Here is a 16,123-nt window from a genome sequence, read left to right as displayed (position 1 = left end):
TGCCACAAACATGCGAGCCAATTGTTGCTATGCTGCAGGCAGCAAGGAGCCTACAATCTTGCAAAATAGATTGCTTGCCCTCTCGCAAGTTTTATGCACCGTATGTTACATCAGCAATGACATTGGGTGGATGTTCATGAGCATGAATTACTTGTAGACAAAAGCTTGCGCACGCATGCCTGGCCTTTCACATCTAAGTAAGGGAAAGTTTTCAAATTCTGCTTGTTGTGTCACCACACCTTTGTGAGGCATCAACATCAACAGGTTGCCATAAGCACACTGAAGAAAGAAGATAAAAAGTAAAAAGGAAGGCACAGTAGGCTGTGCACTGCTATCAACGGTGGCCCAGTTGAGAGAAACCAATGAATTCAGGGGAAATTAGAAAAGTAAACATTGTGCTTGTGTATTGCCATTGATATTCATAAAAAAAATTTTGGGCATATCCATATCCATTGAAAGCCATCACACTTATTCCGATGCCTGTCTCGGATTTCAAGAAAATTGTTTGAGTGCCCCCTTAAAGAGGTATGCACATTTGAAATGTGGCGTCTCTAAAGCCTTCACTTGCCAAGCTTGCATGTTTAAATCTGTAATTCTTTTGCCTTAACTGTGCACATTCTCTTTAGAGGCAGTCAACTAACTGAGCATTATTTAATATGAAAATCGGCTACATGTTGGCGGTTAGGTATTTCTGCATGCATTTACCACATTTCGCAGCCTTGCTTAGAGTGCATGAGAATGTTACTGTTGGTAAGCGACATTCATTAAAATATGTTCTTTCACCAGAACTGCTTTTTTCTCAATATTAAGCTATGAAGTGAACTAGTTCAAAATTTTTCGCTATTATAGCTAAGGTCAAAGTCTCTTTGTAGCCTAATGCAAGTCCAGAAGTCAATTTGTATATCTAGGCAATTAGGGCCAGCTGTGCGTGCATAGAGAGCAGACAGCATAAATAAAGCTTCTAAATAAAATTATTTCATTTGCCAGTTCATTCAGAACTTGAAACAACATTAAGTATGGCTTAGTGTGTTCTTTTTGTTGTGGCAACTCTTAGCAAGAACAAGCTTTGCAAGAACTGCTTGCAAAGCAGCAGGGGTGTGCAGATAGTGATTTTCAAAACTGAATCTAATGTGAATCGAATAGTGCCAGAAGTGAATCAGATTGAATAGCTTTTGAATAATGAACAGCCGCTATCACAATTAGTATAAAACGATGTTGACATCCTAGCATTCTTAAAGTTAGCAAGTTTCTGTCATTACATAGTACGTTATGAAGAGCTGTTTATTAAGAACACAAATGGAGCATTAAGAGCAAACAAGTAGTTTCTTTGTATGTACAGGGCTCTTCAGACCATGCAAATGATCACTGTACAGTCTTTTAAGTTTGGCTACCTAGGTGACGTAGCCTGCTCCACTATACAAGTTGTCATGTTTTATATCTATACTATGCCTGCAGCGGTTAAAATTTACTGTACTTTTACTCCAACCTTATGTTTATTTGGGCATAGTTGATGTTTTGAAATATTCAAAAAATATTTACACTTACAAATAGTGGCTATTCAATTCGTTATTTGAAAGTTTTGAATATTCACACACCCCCGCAAAGCAGTGCTAGTTCTATCTTATATTTGCTGTCGGTACTATGTGTTCTTCCTTTCTTTTTTGTTTATTTTGCTTTCTTTGAGCAATCATTGGTTGCTGTATCATATAGAGTGCCTTATTACTGTTCTTTTTAATACTGCATGTGTCAAAATTCTTTGACGGTAGTGAGTTGCACAGTAATTTTTCTCTTGCAGGTGCTAATATTTTATATATATATATTGCATTTGGAGGCAGGGTTACTGCAAATCGTAATGAATCGTTGTTAGTTCACTTCCTTGTCTGCTGTTCTTAATTTTTATTTTTCTGTTATGCTCACTGCATTGTACCATAATAGTTTCAGCAGTGATTGTTACTTCTTATTTTATTTCACAAGCAGCCTGTAGGTACAGAGGAGTACTGGTTCATTACTGTGCACGTCTAATACTCTTGTCTCACTAATTCTGCGCAGTGCAGCGAAGGCTCATGTCAGCCAATCAGTAACAACTCACAAGAGCCAGCTGCATGCTCCAAGAAGGGAGGAGGGCTAGCCTATTGCACACCTCTAATCGTTCCATGAAACTTCATTCAGTTGACACTGCATGGAGGGCATTCAGAGGGGGAACAACGGAGGAGCCTTTCTTGTGGTTCTGTTCTCTGATTGGCTTATGTGACCCATAGGTTTCACAGCACTGTCCGCAGTTAGCGAGACAGGGTCGATGTAGTGTGTGCTGTTGTTGCCCTCTTCCTCTCTTTCTTTATAACCCCACCTTCTCCCCGCTTATTTTTTGATCATTTTGGTTGAGCTAAATGGCTGCTTGGATCAAATTCAGGTCATCTTGGAGCAGTATTAGGTAGTTAACAGCATTTTCTGCATTTCCTTTAAGTTTGTAAAAGCACACATATTTAGGTATGCAGCATGCGTATACTCTCTCACCCACACTGCCCTTCTCACCTCCTTGTTGCCAAATTCAGGAAAGGCTGAAGAAGGAGAGGGATGCAGACACACACAGCTTGCACAGCTTCACCTCTGTCTCCTCACAGCACTCGGGCAAAGCACTGGCCACCCTGCCCACTGACGTAGGTACCTCCCTCCCTTGTAGCAGCCCTTTCCTCCTACGCCTCATCACCCTCCGGTCAAGATGCCCTCGTGAAGAAAAACTCTGCGCTGGCACCAGCACGAGCGTATGACCATGGGCTGTACTTTTTTAATAGATCGCTGTAGCTGATTTATTCAAGCTTGAATTTCACATACAGGTAGCATCTTGTAATGCAGCAGCTTGCTGACACCATAACTGGATTTAGTACTTGTCTGTTTCACCTGGTAATAGATAGCTAGTATGTGTTTTCCCATGGTAATTCTGGATGAAGAATGTAGATTTTTTTTTTCTTTTTGCAATAGAATGATGGTGCTGTCTGTTGCTCTTTCAGCGAAACATTGCACATCCTGTGTTATTGGACTGGAAGGCATGCAACCCGCCGTGGTTGCTCAGTGGCTATGGTGTTGGGCTGCTGAGCACGAGGTCGCGGGATTGAATCCCGGCCACGGCGGCCGCATTTCGATGGGTGTGTGCTTAGATTTAGGTGCACGTTAAAGAACCCCAGGTGGTCGAAATTTCCGGAGTCCTCCACTACGGCGTGCCTCATAATCAGAAAGTGGTTTTGGCACGTAAAACCCCAAATATTATTATTATGGAAGGCATGCATTCGTTTCGATTTAAAATACTTCAGAACTGCTCCCACGCCCACCCCCTAACAATGTTTACAGCCAAAACAACCTTGATGCACTTCCTTAGAACAGTGTGCATTTACGTGACTGCAAGGAGCAGTTGTACACAAAATGACTGCTGCAACGATTTGTGCAACAGTCATCGATCACGGATACTGCCTCCAAACAGCTTGACATAAAAGAGGAGATAAGGGCCGTAGATGTGGTAGAGTTGCTAAGTGGTGTCTGGTGACATGGAAAAGATGCATGCTTGGTAGTCTGCACAATCATGATAGCGTAAGGTAGAGGAATACTCATCCTTAAAGCAACCACCTTTGATCGACGCTTGACACTGTCAAAGTTACCAGTGCAATTGTGAAATTTTTCTCACCCTTCCAAAGAGCGAAGCTTCTTCTCCTGCTTGTTTCTCAGACCAACTGTCACAGCAGTTACCCTCCTTTGCCAGCCATATTTGTTACACACACATACACACACGCACTTTTTTTCATCCTGTGATTGTTGTCCTCACATTCTTGCAACAACCAATGCACTAATTGTCAAAAATACTAGCTTTACAAAAAGGAATAAAGACCCTCTTTCATGCACGTTTCTGTTCTGCAGAGAAAGTGAGAGTTATGTAAGTATCCATTGCCCAGTTTCATGCATTTCATACAACCAATTATGCTGGCGTGTAAAATGCAGCATCACATTTTATGTATTGCCTACATGGCTGTGAAAATTTCTTAATTACAAATTGGGTGTGAAACAAATTAACGAGAATTATCAGTGCAGTTACAGTGCTATTTTTCGCTTACACACATCGGTTAGAACCCTTGTTCTAAAGCTTTCTCTTTGTTTTTGTTGAAGACAATGAACAAAAAGGTGTAGCACATGCCAGGTAAATATAGCATTATTGTGCCAAGGCATTGTTAAACACTTTCAATCGCATTTTCAGATTTATGTGAATTAAAGCTGCAGTCAGCTTATCATAAGCAGTAAATGGGAGGCTTTAAGTTTTAATATCTTGTAATGTGACCAGTTTCTGCATACAAAATCAGAGTCTGAATCAATCTTATTAGGCGTAGGATATGTTATGTGTACATGGTTTGCAGGGTGTGGGATTTTAGCTGCCCTAACTTTTTAAAAATTGCCTGTGGCAGACAGCACAGTTCTAATCCTTAATCTAAATTACTCGATGTAGGCGGTTATTACTTCTACAAAAAATCAAAATGCTTAAAAAGTGGCATAATTATGCTAATTATTTCTCTAATTAATCATTTTATCGCACTAATCTGAATCTACAAATTGTACCTAGGGAGTTCACAAGGTGCATCCACTTGGAACAAATTCTCTGGACTGCACCAGTTTCGAGATAATAATTTTCAAAGTTTCCAATAAAATTCATTGGTGTTCCACTTGCATTTGTGCTTCAACACATAAAACAGCATTTCTTGTAAAAATTTAACTTTGGTAATCTGTGGTCAAAATAACAAAAAGAAAGATAAGAACATGTCAATGCATCACGGGGACCTCGAATTGGGAAGCTGGTTTTCCTCAATTAGATTAATTTTTTCATTCAAGAATTTATGCATCAAAATACCTAGTGAGTATTCGTGAAGCTTCTGAACAGATAATGCATTGTGTGTAAAAGTGAAGAGACGTTAGTCGTCAGACTGCTTAAAGTTATGATGCACAGTGCTTGGTTTTGAATATCTTTCAATGAGCATAAGTGTGATGCATATGTGATACCCCAGGAGGAAATGCAATAATTAGTGTGACTAAAAAAAGCATAGTAAAGAGAGGTGACTGGTCAATGTAAAGTGTGAGTAAACTTTAACAAGTACCCTAATGCCAAACGCTACTTCTTTTGTTAATGTGGAAATATGTATATGTATAAAATTTTAAATGTTTGTCCGGTTCGACGTCTAAGTACTTAGCATAGTCAGGTGCAACAAGAGCAACGTTTCCAATATGCATAGAGGGACTTCCGGGGACTTTCTTTGGGGAGATGTGAAAATTACAAAGCAGAATTTTTTAGCATAGATAAAGGTTGATTCCTTTGGCACCAGTTTAATATATTTGCTGCATTAATATTCAGTTTGGATAACAAAATATCTACGCGTCTATCAGCAGAAAGAATGGTAGGGTCATCACCATAGAGTATACAGTTAGAAGATGTTAAACACAGGGGTAAGTTGTTAATATAAATTAAAAATAAACTTGGTACCTTGTGAAGCACCAGTGTTAGCTTTAATAGGCTGAGAATAACTTCCAGATACACATGCAATTTGTTCCCGATCAAGTAAGTATCTGCACATTAATCTTAAGGCTGGACCAGTGATCTCGATGGCATTTAATTTGTTAAAACAGTATTTTGTGGACAATACAGTCAAATGCTTTCGTTAAACCAATACATAACATGCCAACAAAATTGCCCGTGTTAACATCAACTTTAATTTTGTCAGTTAAAGCTATTAATGTGAGGTCAGTAGGAAGTCCTTGTCTGAAACCAAGTTGCTGTGAAGACGAAATGTTGAATTTGTAAAGATAATTGAGTGCTATTGGATGAACAATTTCTTAAATATTTTACTAAGAAATGAAATAATAGCTATAGGTGGCTAACTCGATGTTAGTAATTTATCACTACACTTGAACACTGCAACTACTTTTGATTTTTTTAGAGCTGTTGGAAATGTGTGTGTTTTGTTGGTTATGTGGGAAAAATTATCACACATCACGTGGGCTATCAGTTTATTTGAGAAGAGTGAAAATTGTCAAGGCGAGGGCTTGTGCTCTTTAAATTGTGGATGACTGCGCATACGTCATCAGGCAATTCAGGTTGGGATGTGCACGAGGGTATGCATGATGAAGTATCAACAGTATAAACATTCCGGTCAGTACTGAAGGATTTGCAAAACACATTGGCTATGACAATTGGTTTATCACAGCTGCTGTTCTCAAACCGATGTGATGGTAGTGTGTGTACTAGACTGACCTAATATGGAATTTATGACAAACTGTGCTTTCTAACACATACTACCAGTTGGTGTTTCTCCTCTATGATTTTTCGTGTGCGCGCTTTTCAGAGTGCAGAAAAAAAGGGGGCATGTAGCTTTCTGGACACTGCATTTTTAAATCGTAGAACACTTTTGTTTGATGGCTAGATAGAATAGATAGTCCTACCTATTGCAAGGAACTGTGGACGTACTCACATACTTAATTTGTAAGCATAATGTGTGTAAGCTTATGCCATATTGTTCTTAGAAGATTTCATTTTTCTGTGTTATTTATGAGTTGTACTTTGTTGTGTTTTTTTTCTTTATTTTGTTGCTTTCCTTTTTCTGTTTGTAAAGCAGTGTTCTGGCTTGAAAGCACTGAACATTAGAATTTAGACAAGTATTGACATCCATTCTATGATACAGAAATTTTGATTCGATGCCAGGAGCAAACTTTCAGTAGCTATATGATTATGTAAAAGCAACTTTTTTCGTCCCGCTCGCATTTCATCCTGTGCATCACTGTGCCTCATCTTGTGGAGACAAAGTTTCACGAATTCTGTCTGTGTAAATGAATCCACACAGCAGGGCTTCCGAAATATTTTATAGTGCGGTCATGAGTTCTTTCAGCTCTCAGTGTATCTGTACATCTTTCCGTCGATAGGCTGCGCTACAAAACTAGCTGCTTCACACCACCTTCGTAGTTACTTCGGCTATCATCTTGAAGGTTGGCTAAATGGTTCTGCAATAGTCCATACAGTTGTAGAGCACTGACTGTAGCAATCATAATTTCTTCTTTTAGCCTAATATGGCCCTTTCAATGAAGCTCGGTTTTATGTTTGATATTGTAAGCAGTATCATCATAGCTAAAGAGATTCTGAGAGGGCAATATTCAGTGACATTACTACACTGAAAAAGAAGGGCACACTTACGACACACATGCTCTGTTTAAAAACCAGATTGGGAAAAAAAAATATTAAGGACGACTGAAGCAGAGCCTCTGGCCCCTTTCATTAAAGGAGCTCTAAAGAGCAACAATATATAAAAATAGGATTGTAAAACATTCTTTCAAAATGCTGTTTTCATTAATCAGATGAAAAATATGTTTTTAACTAACGATGAATATTAAGTTCTAACTTGCCTTTCTTGAGTCTCACACTGAAACCACAATGCAGGCACATCACTGTGATGTCATGGATTTCAGAGTAACTCTTTTCTTACTTGGTTAGTTGTGGTGAGGGAAAGCCCTCCAGACTTGCTAGGCAGAATCTCCTGTTCGTTTAGAATGCAGCTTAATTAGTCTATTTCGATTAACACCTAACTGAATTGAGTAAATTCTACCGAGGTCCATGACATGATGGGGAGCTGATGTGGGGACCTTGAGGTGGTGGCTTCACTTGGCTTTTGTTTTTACATTTTTTCTGGCTTGGCAAGCCTTTGCCGATGGTAAGAATGGCCTTTTTTTTTTTTTGCCTTTGTAGAAGCGTAATCAACTAGTACAGCCTCACTTTATTTATTTTCTCTAATGTCTCTTTAGCAGTGGCAGCTGCTTTGTCATCTGCTTTCGAACTGTGCGTAAGGCCACTGTGCCTAATCTTAGCTACAAGTCATCTCAAAAAGCCATAAAATGTCGCCGTTGAACAAGCCAAGCAGGGCAACAACTACTACCTGTTAACATTAGCACCTAGGTTTTGCATCAATTGCCCTTTGCAATTTTTTTTTTAGTAAGTGCTAAAGAACCAGGAAGGGCATTCCATAACCAAGCAGTTTACTGCTGCATTGACAGGGGCAGACATTTACTCTCTGGGCACTGTTTGTCGGGGCACTTTGGTTTGGCAGGGCAAGGCAGTGGCGTTGCCTGCAGACAGTAAGTCAGTGGAGCAGCGTGTCATGGAAGTGGTCCGAGCCGCTGAGCAGCTTGTGAGTCCTGCCCTGGCCGCAGCTGCTACTTCAGTGACGCCACCAGCCACTTCTGTGCCTGCAGGCGAGCAGAAGACTACAACCGTTATCATGACCAAGAAGTCAGTCAGCCACCCACCAGCTTCAGCAACAGCCACGGTAAGCAGCAGAGACAAGTAACTTGGAGCTGGTGCATGCAGCATACCTGCCCTCTAACACGATAGGAGGGAAGATGCTAAAGTTATAATCACCTTTATATATATATATATATATATATATATATATATATATCTTAGCACAGGCCACATTTACAAAAGACACGGTGGATATTGAATATTCTGCCTTGACTCATAGCCCAGAATATGCTGTCAAGCATAATTAATTCACTGCACTGTGCAATATTGTATTGGGCTATGAAATTTGAGCTACAGCATTATTTTAATATTTTCCCCGCTAATGGTATTATTGTGATTTCAATTGAGTTCAACAGCAATAGCAGTGGCTCCAAAGCCAGCACAGGTATCCAAGGTGTGTGTGATTGTATTTTGTAGCAGCACAAGAAAATCTGCATTATCTGGAATGAAATTAGGCAAGTTGTACTACTTGTATGTTCTTGTATGAATATAACACTAGCTTCACAGACCCCTTCGGGATAGATAATCAACCTGATAAAGTTGAGAACACTGTTGAGAGACAGGCTTCAGTAGCCTGCTCATTATTGCTGGAAAATCAGCTAAACGCCGCAATTGACACAATGTTTGTTCGCAGCAGCTGTTATCACCACAGTGGCTCGTTTCAGCATCATTTTGGCATTGTGGTTCAGCAGAAAAGCCAAAAGCAAACAAGCATAAAATGAACTCAATCCTTTTTTTAATACATGGTTTTACATGCTCCAGCGTGAAAAAAGGCAGACATTTTTTTTGCTGAAAGTGTTATTTAGCTATAGGGACACCACAGCCAGCAATAGTGCTTGACATGCATTAAGTAATTAGCCCCCTAACTTAGGCCTTAAAGTTTCACTTTTAAAGGGGCCCTGAACTACTTTTTATCAAAGTTGAGATATCCAGTCGAAGTTTAACGAGACTACTTCAGAAAAAATTTGCAGCAGAACGCACTTCAATGTGTTCAGCAGAAACAAAGTTATTGGCAATAAAAGATCACCTTTGATCCTCTTCGTGCTGCTTCTGCTCCTTCTTCAATACATTGAATTGCAAACGCTTCGGTGGAGCGGGGCGTGCCTACAACGCTCCACCTACTGAATGTCACTATAGCGCGCAGTTCAAGTTTGACTTTGGATGTTTGCGTAAACTTCACTATTTGCAATTTCGGCACCTGCTATGTGCCAAAAGTGACTATCCTCAGTGTGCCGCAATGCGCCCAATGAGCGGGCTCATTGCAGCACCCCACGGCGGCTGCTGTATCTATGCTACATAGAAGATGCAGCTACTTGTCAACCATAGTGTGTACACAAAGCATTTGCTTTGTGCATGACAGAACTGGATTGTGCACTTGCGCTCCTGTGCTCCAGTCTGCCCATGCTAAATGGTGCTGACTGGCTTTGTCATGCACCAGCTTGACTGACAGATAGTAGCCACATCCAGCTAGCACATCTTGTAGCTCTGTCAACAGCTCATTACAAAGCAATGTCTACTAAGGCATCTAGCCAGGAGCGACCAGGAGTGAGTGCGCGCTGGCAAATGTATGTGTGGTCTGACCTTAAGTTTCGCATTGTTCGAGGCCGCTTGAGTGTTCAAAACTAATAGAAATTAGTGAGACCTAATGGCTATGACACTGATAAGCACTGTGGCCAAAGTTTAATTTCTACGCAGGTGGCCGCTGCCAAGCATCAGCAGACAATAGTCGGCATCGTCTGGAAATATCTAATTCTTTTCTAAACTTATAAACAGATTTTTGCTTTTTCAGCCTTTTTAGTAAACTGCGTCAATAAATATATGCAGTAACAATAGTAAGAAGAAGTGCACTGATCAAAAAAACAATACTTTGTTAATGTTGGCTGTCAGCCAATAGCAGCTGTTTATGGGAATCTGCTAAATGACGGCATATGGCCACCGCCAGCAACTTCAAAGCAGGTGAGGAGAAGGCATCATTTGAAAAGTGAGTGTGTGAGAAAAAGGTGATTTCGCACTTCACTTGTGAGCTCCACAGCAGCGTATGCTATTCATAGACACTGTTTTTGCACCAAGCTCAAGGGGTGGTGCAGGACCTCTTTAGGCGGCAGGTTTTAGGTTCGGCATTCCTGCTTACCGACAACATTAAAAATTAGATTGCTATAAGCCATGCTGCAAAGCTCAAGAACTGTTATTAAAATTGAAGGTACTTGTTCAAAACTACCATACCTGCTCTGTCGCAAAGCCATCTTTACACTGTTTTGCTGCATATCGAGTGGAATGAAAGAAAACTGCCAAATCATCACCCTTCCCCCACCATTTGCAGTAACCTGCAAGAATGAAAAGGGGTGTGGACAACATAACTTTGCAAGAGCTGAATACCCGCGTCACTATCGAGCATTAGCTTTGAAGAAGAGTTTTGACAAGTGAACCATAAAATGCAGCATGCGATTGCTTCAAGCATCGCAGTCAGCTTTTGTATGCCGTGGCACTGTGTGGCCTTTGCAAGGCTCTTGCAGGGAAGGAGGACCTGCTGTGTTTTCTATGACATAGCCACAGCAGATACCCCATTTTTTGGCACTCTTGGGCTAGAACTGGCCCTTGTGCCATTAAAACCCATTAATCAGTCAACCTCATTATTATTGCAGACCGATAAGCAAGCAGGAAAGGCTCCAAGAACAATACATTCTGCCAGCTGTTTCATTTCATTTTCGTTCTACTTGCATTTATCGGCACCATCTGCCGTGGATAACAATTTCCAGCTTACGCTAATAACAGCGAAGCTGTATTTTAAAAGGCACTAAATAGAGAAGTAAGTTTAGCTGTATTCGTAAATTACCCTTCTACAGTGGCAAATCAAGGCACTCTTACCTTGTGAGGAGGCTTGATAAGCTAGAAAAGTAACAAAAACGAAACAAGTGTTGATGCTGCCTTGAAGTTCTCACACAAGTCAACTGGTACATCATAAATTTTGATGCCATCTGCTCGGGCCTAGTTAGTTCTTCATGGTAGAGATAGACAGTGTTATATTCTAAAGGAGCCAAAGACTGAGCTCGGCAAGTTGCGGTAACTTTACCGTGTCGCAACAGTTCCTATATAAAGTGATACTTTAAACTTTTCGGGATGTCACACTGAAGTACTGGCACTAGAATATCTACACTAAATTCAGAAAATTGAACTTTAGCCTTCATTTTCTCTTTTAATAATAATAATAATAATGAAATTAACAAAAATGCAGGCTTCTCAGAATGCATTATCACTGTGGACTGATTAAACGTTTCTCTTTAGTGTCCCTTTAAAATATTGACTCCTAGGAAAAAAGTTGGTTGGGGGTGGCAGGGTGTCAGGATTGGGTGATGATGCAGACTGTTGTGACATCGTGCATGCCCTTGCAAATTCTTGTGAGACGCAAAATCAGCTTTTGTCACTGTACGTAGTACGCATTGAAATAGAGGTACAGTCGAATCTCGATAATTCGATCTCGAGGTGGTTCGAAAATTTCTTCGAATTAAAAGAAGTTCGAATTAAAGGAAGCTAATTTAATGGAGGACTTACCTGCAGTGGCGCATGTGCACTGAGCTAACACATGAGTAGGAAGTTCTACAAGGCTATTTCACACGTCTTTAGAAATTACAGTCAATTATTAGGCGTATTGGTGCTCGTACTGTGACAGGAGACGGCGGGTGCACGCGTGTATAATTAAAGGAAACATACCACGTCCCGTGACAATTGTCCCTTCAAACTTTTGGTATGCTTCACCGCGTAAAACTGCTCTAGTGGGGCGAAGTTGACTTTCGGAAACCGGCATTATGCAACGTGCCATGATTTCCGCGCTCCGAAGCCATTGGTGAGGATTACAAAAGCGTAGTCGGCGCCATTACTAACAGCGGCGAATTGTTTCAATGAAAAACACGACACCAAACAGCAAGAAGCTTAGTAGCAAACATCGAAGTAGCTAGGCCTAGCGTTGCAGCGCGTGTGGCCACGGCTGCATGCGGATCTACATGCGAGAGCGGTGACTCGAGGCGGCGCGATAATTAAAATGGCGGTGATGGTGGCTTCGATTAATGCCAGTTTGGGCTTGCGGTCATGGAAAAAAGACTGGGAAGTCAGACGGCGAAGGCTTTTTCCGTCCAAAATTTCAGACGTTCTTTGCGTAGACTCTATGAGGTACATGGCGGGGCCGTGACGTTAACATTAGTCACTAACCCATCACTAACAGAAGTAATTGGTGATGTGTACCTGCGCACGCCTACACACAAATTTCCGCTACTTTATTTTTTTCTGCACGCGGCATTGAGGAGGCTCTCCTAAGCTCTTCCTCCATGGTGGGTTCAGAGGAATGCTGGTTGGAGGTGCCACCACGTGATTTGGCGCACTGCTGAGAGCATTGTTGAAGCACAGTATGTTCAAATTAGCCATTGCAAATTTTCGCACATTCGAATTATCGGGTGTTTTCGCCCATTGGAATACACATAACTTTGACGGGACCACAGCATCAGTTCGAATAAACTGAATGTTCGAATTAACGAGATTTGACTATTTCAGAGGCATCAGAATCACTTGAGCAGAGACAGCATAACAGGCACAAATCCAGTCTTCTACACTGTTGGGTTCTCTTCGTTTGAGCAATTTTTAATGTCAGTGTATAAATCTACAAGCCCAGTAGCGAATTGTTAAATATTTCTGGCACATTAAGCATGTGAGAATGCTGTAGACTGGCTTATCTGCATGCCAGCAAGCACTTTAGCGGCCGTGTTTCATGCATCTTTCTAGATTTAGTCCCCTGCTCGGCTTTCTCCTTTTTCCCTCGCTTGGCTTAGCATGAGCTTATTGAAAACGAGACAAATTGCATCACATTCTGTTGTACAGATCCAGCTTTCTTTCTTTCCTTTTTTTGTCAGGCTTTCTTTTTAAGGCAACACCGCTACACAGATCGTGTTAGTAACTGTTCTAATATGTGCGGCAATAATTTTTCAAATTTTGCGGAATTTTAAAAATCACTTGTTGCAAATAATGTAATTATAGTCCTTGAGCTGAATTATTCAGAGAAGTGGAAATTACTTGCAAGAGAAATCGAAGCACATATTCAACTAATTAAGGGAAGAAATTAATTGACTTGGTTAATTACTTTACAGTGTATTTACAATTTACTAATTGTAGCCGGTGAGTTCCCAAGGTGCATCCACGTGGAATGGATTTTCAGAATGACACCAGTTTGGAGATATGCCCCCCCAAACTGGTCGTAAAAATGCACTGTTCCACTTTTTAACAAAACACTATTTCATGCATTGAAGCACAGAATTAACTGGAACGCCCATGTATATTTCGTCCTACATTTTGGGAAATATCTCAAAACTAGTGTCCTCCTGGAAATTCATTTCAAGTGGATATGTCTTGCAAGCTCACTGGCTACAATATGAAAATTGCAATATGTGTCATAAAGTAATTAATTAAGGAGTTAAATAGTGAATTTCTATTAAGTAGTTAAATACGTGTTTCAATTTTTCGTGCTAGTAATGTCCACCTCTTTGAATAAGCCAGCTCAAGGAAAAGAATTACGCTATCTGCCACACAGGCGATTCTTAGAAATGCTGTAGAGCTCAAAAATAATTGCCCGTGCGTGTACATGTGTTGTATATCTATCTATATATGTTTCACTTTTTGTTTTGAACATTTCTCATGTTGCAGACTTTGTTATAAAAAAATGTTTCTTATTGGCTTTTTCTTATGTTTCTATATACGTAGGTTAAATGATCAGCAAACTTAAATATAGTCACTCGCACTGTGTTCTCCTATAGCATATTATGCAGACAAGGAGCTGCCGTGGACAACTAAAAGAGGGACTTGTCTATTGGTTCAAATCCAGATGAGACAAGCTTCTTGCAGTTTCAGGGTTTAAAGAATTGTTTGTCACATATAAGTGAACTGATAAGAAATCACATTTGTTCAAGGAAATCACAGAGGTTGCATTTCAAAATGTTTGTGGTAGATGGATGCCTAAGATTTGATTATGGGAAATCCAGAAACATCTAACATAAAAATTATTAGTGAACTTTCATAGAGTTTTACACTTTGGGGCAGTAATTAGCTAATGCAAATTGATAAAGTGGAAGCTTGGGCGAGTTGGTGATTCAATATCGACATGTCTGCACAGCGCAAAAGACGAAGAGAGAAGAAAGGGCACACACAAGCGCTGACTTCAACTAAGCTTTATTTGCTAAACCACCAGAACTATCAGGACTATATAAGTTAGACATGAGCATAAAGTAATAAAAACTTTTGCATGATGTCACACATCTCATGAACTTATCGTAAGAAGCCAACAAACACTGACACCAAGGACAAGAAGGGGAAAATACTTGTGCTTAGTAAGTGAATTAAAGAAACAATGAATTAATGGAAATTAAAGTGGATGAAAAAACAACTTTCCGCAGGTGGGAACTGAACCCACAACCTTCGCATTCAGTTCGGTTTCCACCTGCGGCAAGAGTTGGCAAAGTACATCTGAAACTGCAGGCTGAAAACCTTGACCTTCACAAGCAAAAAGTAACAAAAAGTCATCCACAAACCTCAAAACCTTTACAACCACTGTGTTGTCAAGGCAGCTAGCAAGAAGTTGGTCATGGTAAGCAAGAAAAATGTGGCTTAAGGTTGGTGCTCTGCATGAATCAATGCACACACCAATCTTTTTAATGTAAATGTGTTCATTCCATGATGCAAACGTAGATCTTAAGTAAAATCTAAGCAGCTCAAGGAAGCCATTCACCAAAACAGCAGAAGCATTCTGGAACGCGACTGAGCCATAGTGGTCAACGCAGTCCTCAACTCACTGTAGCAGCATATCATGCAGTTAAGAGTGGTACAGGTAGAGCAGGCATTGAGGCCCTTGTCATTATTTGAAATATGTGCTATGATGTCATGCGGGTCTTTCACCAGAAAAGGGTCATCAATTGTTATCATGTTATGTTTCTCCTGTAAAAACAACGCAGCTACTTTCTGCCAGGTCCCCTTTTCGGAGATAATGACTCGTTGCAGCCAGTCAACCTTGTTGTTTTTGACAGTGAAAAACAAATCCAAGCTAGGCTTCTTGCTTTTATCAATTGAACTGGCTAACCGGTTTAAACTCAATGAGTAATTAAGTTATTTTTGCTTCCTTTCTTACTTTTAAAAGCGATATGTCATCTTGGCACTTGAACACAGAATTAATAGCCTCGTGGGCTTTTGAGCCAAACATGTCATTTGGTAAAACAGCAAAACCTCCTAACTTGTCAGCGGTTAGCAACGAGAGGAAATGCTGTCTCAAAAATGCCACGACACAGTTTACAGGTAAGTTTTTGCTGTGAGTATTAGATTGCGACAAAACATGTATGCCTCCAAAAACACAACATTCAGTCGCAACCTCAGGGGCTCGCTAAGAAATTTGCCTAACAAGAGTGAGCAGTTCCGGTGGTGACACCTGAGATTCCACACCAAACTTGGGAGCCAAGCCTAACACCCGTTGCACTCTTTCTGGAATAGGTGTATCACATGCTGCGTGGACTGGGTTGCTTGGCGTAGGTAACGTCTTGAGGGTGATGACCTGAAGCTGGATGGGTGCGTGCTGCCACATGAATTCAGTTGTTTGACCAGAGGTAACACGAAGTTCGAGCCACTTTTTCATTGGCCTGGGAGGGGTCTCAGTGTTGTCAAGTTGGAAGAATAGAACGTCCCAGTGCAACCATGCCTGGCATTTCCATTCTGAGCAAAGTATTCTGTAGATTCTGTTCCTGTGTCCAGCCAATGGTGGAGGCCGGCGTAGCACCAATGTTAAGC

At 40.7% G+C, this 16,123-nt stretch overlaps 1 protein-coding gene across 13 annotated transcripts in view; it reads left to right on the top strand.

Annotated features, from left to right (window-relative positions):
* LOC142579306 (protein scribble homolog) overlaps positions 1 to 16,123 on the top strand; it is a 180,594-nt gene that overhangs the window by 137,578 nt on the left and 26,893 nt on the right. For 10 of the 13 annotated variants that reach the window (XM_075689368.1, XM_075689360.1, XM_075689369.1 and 7 more), the window contains 2 exons: positions 2,553 to 2,657; positions 8,118 to 8,339. In XM_075689368.1, the coding sequence (XP_075545483.1) occupies positions 2,553 to 2,657; positions 8,118 to 8,339 (327 nt within the window). The remainder of the gene's footprint in view (positions 1 to 2,552; positions 2,658 to 8,117; positions 8,340 to 16,123) is intronic. The other 3 variants (XM_075689362.1, XM_075689357.1, XM_075689365.1) reach the window with 2 other exon arrangements.

Source organism: Dermacentor variabilis, chromosome 4, assembly GCF_050947875.1.
Source record: "Dermacentor variabilis isolate Ectoservices chromosome 4, ASM5094787v1, whole genome shotgun sequence".
NCBI classification, from domain to species: Eukaryota; Metazoa; Arthropoda; class Arachnida; order Ixodida; family Ixodidae; genus Dermacentor; species Dermacentor variabilis.
Note: the sequence above shows the minus strand (reverse complement) of the source record. Positions and strands in the feature narration are given on the sequence as shown.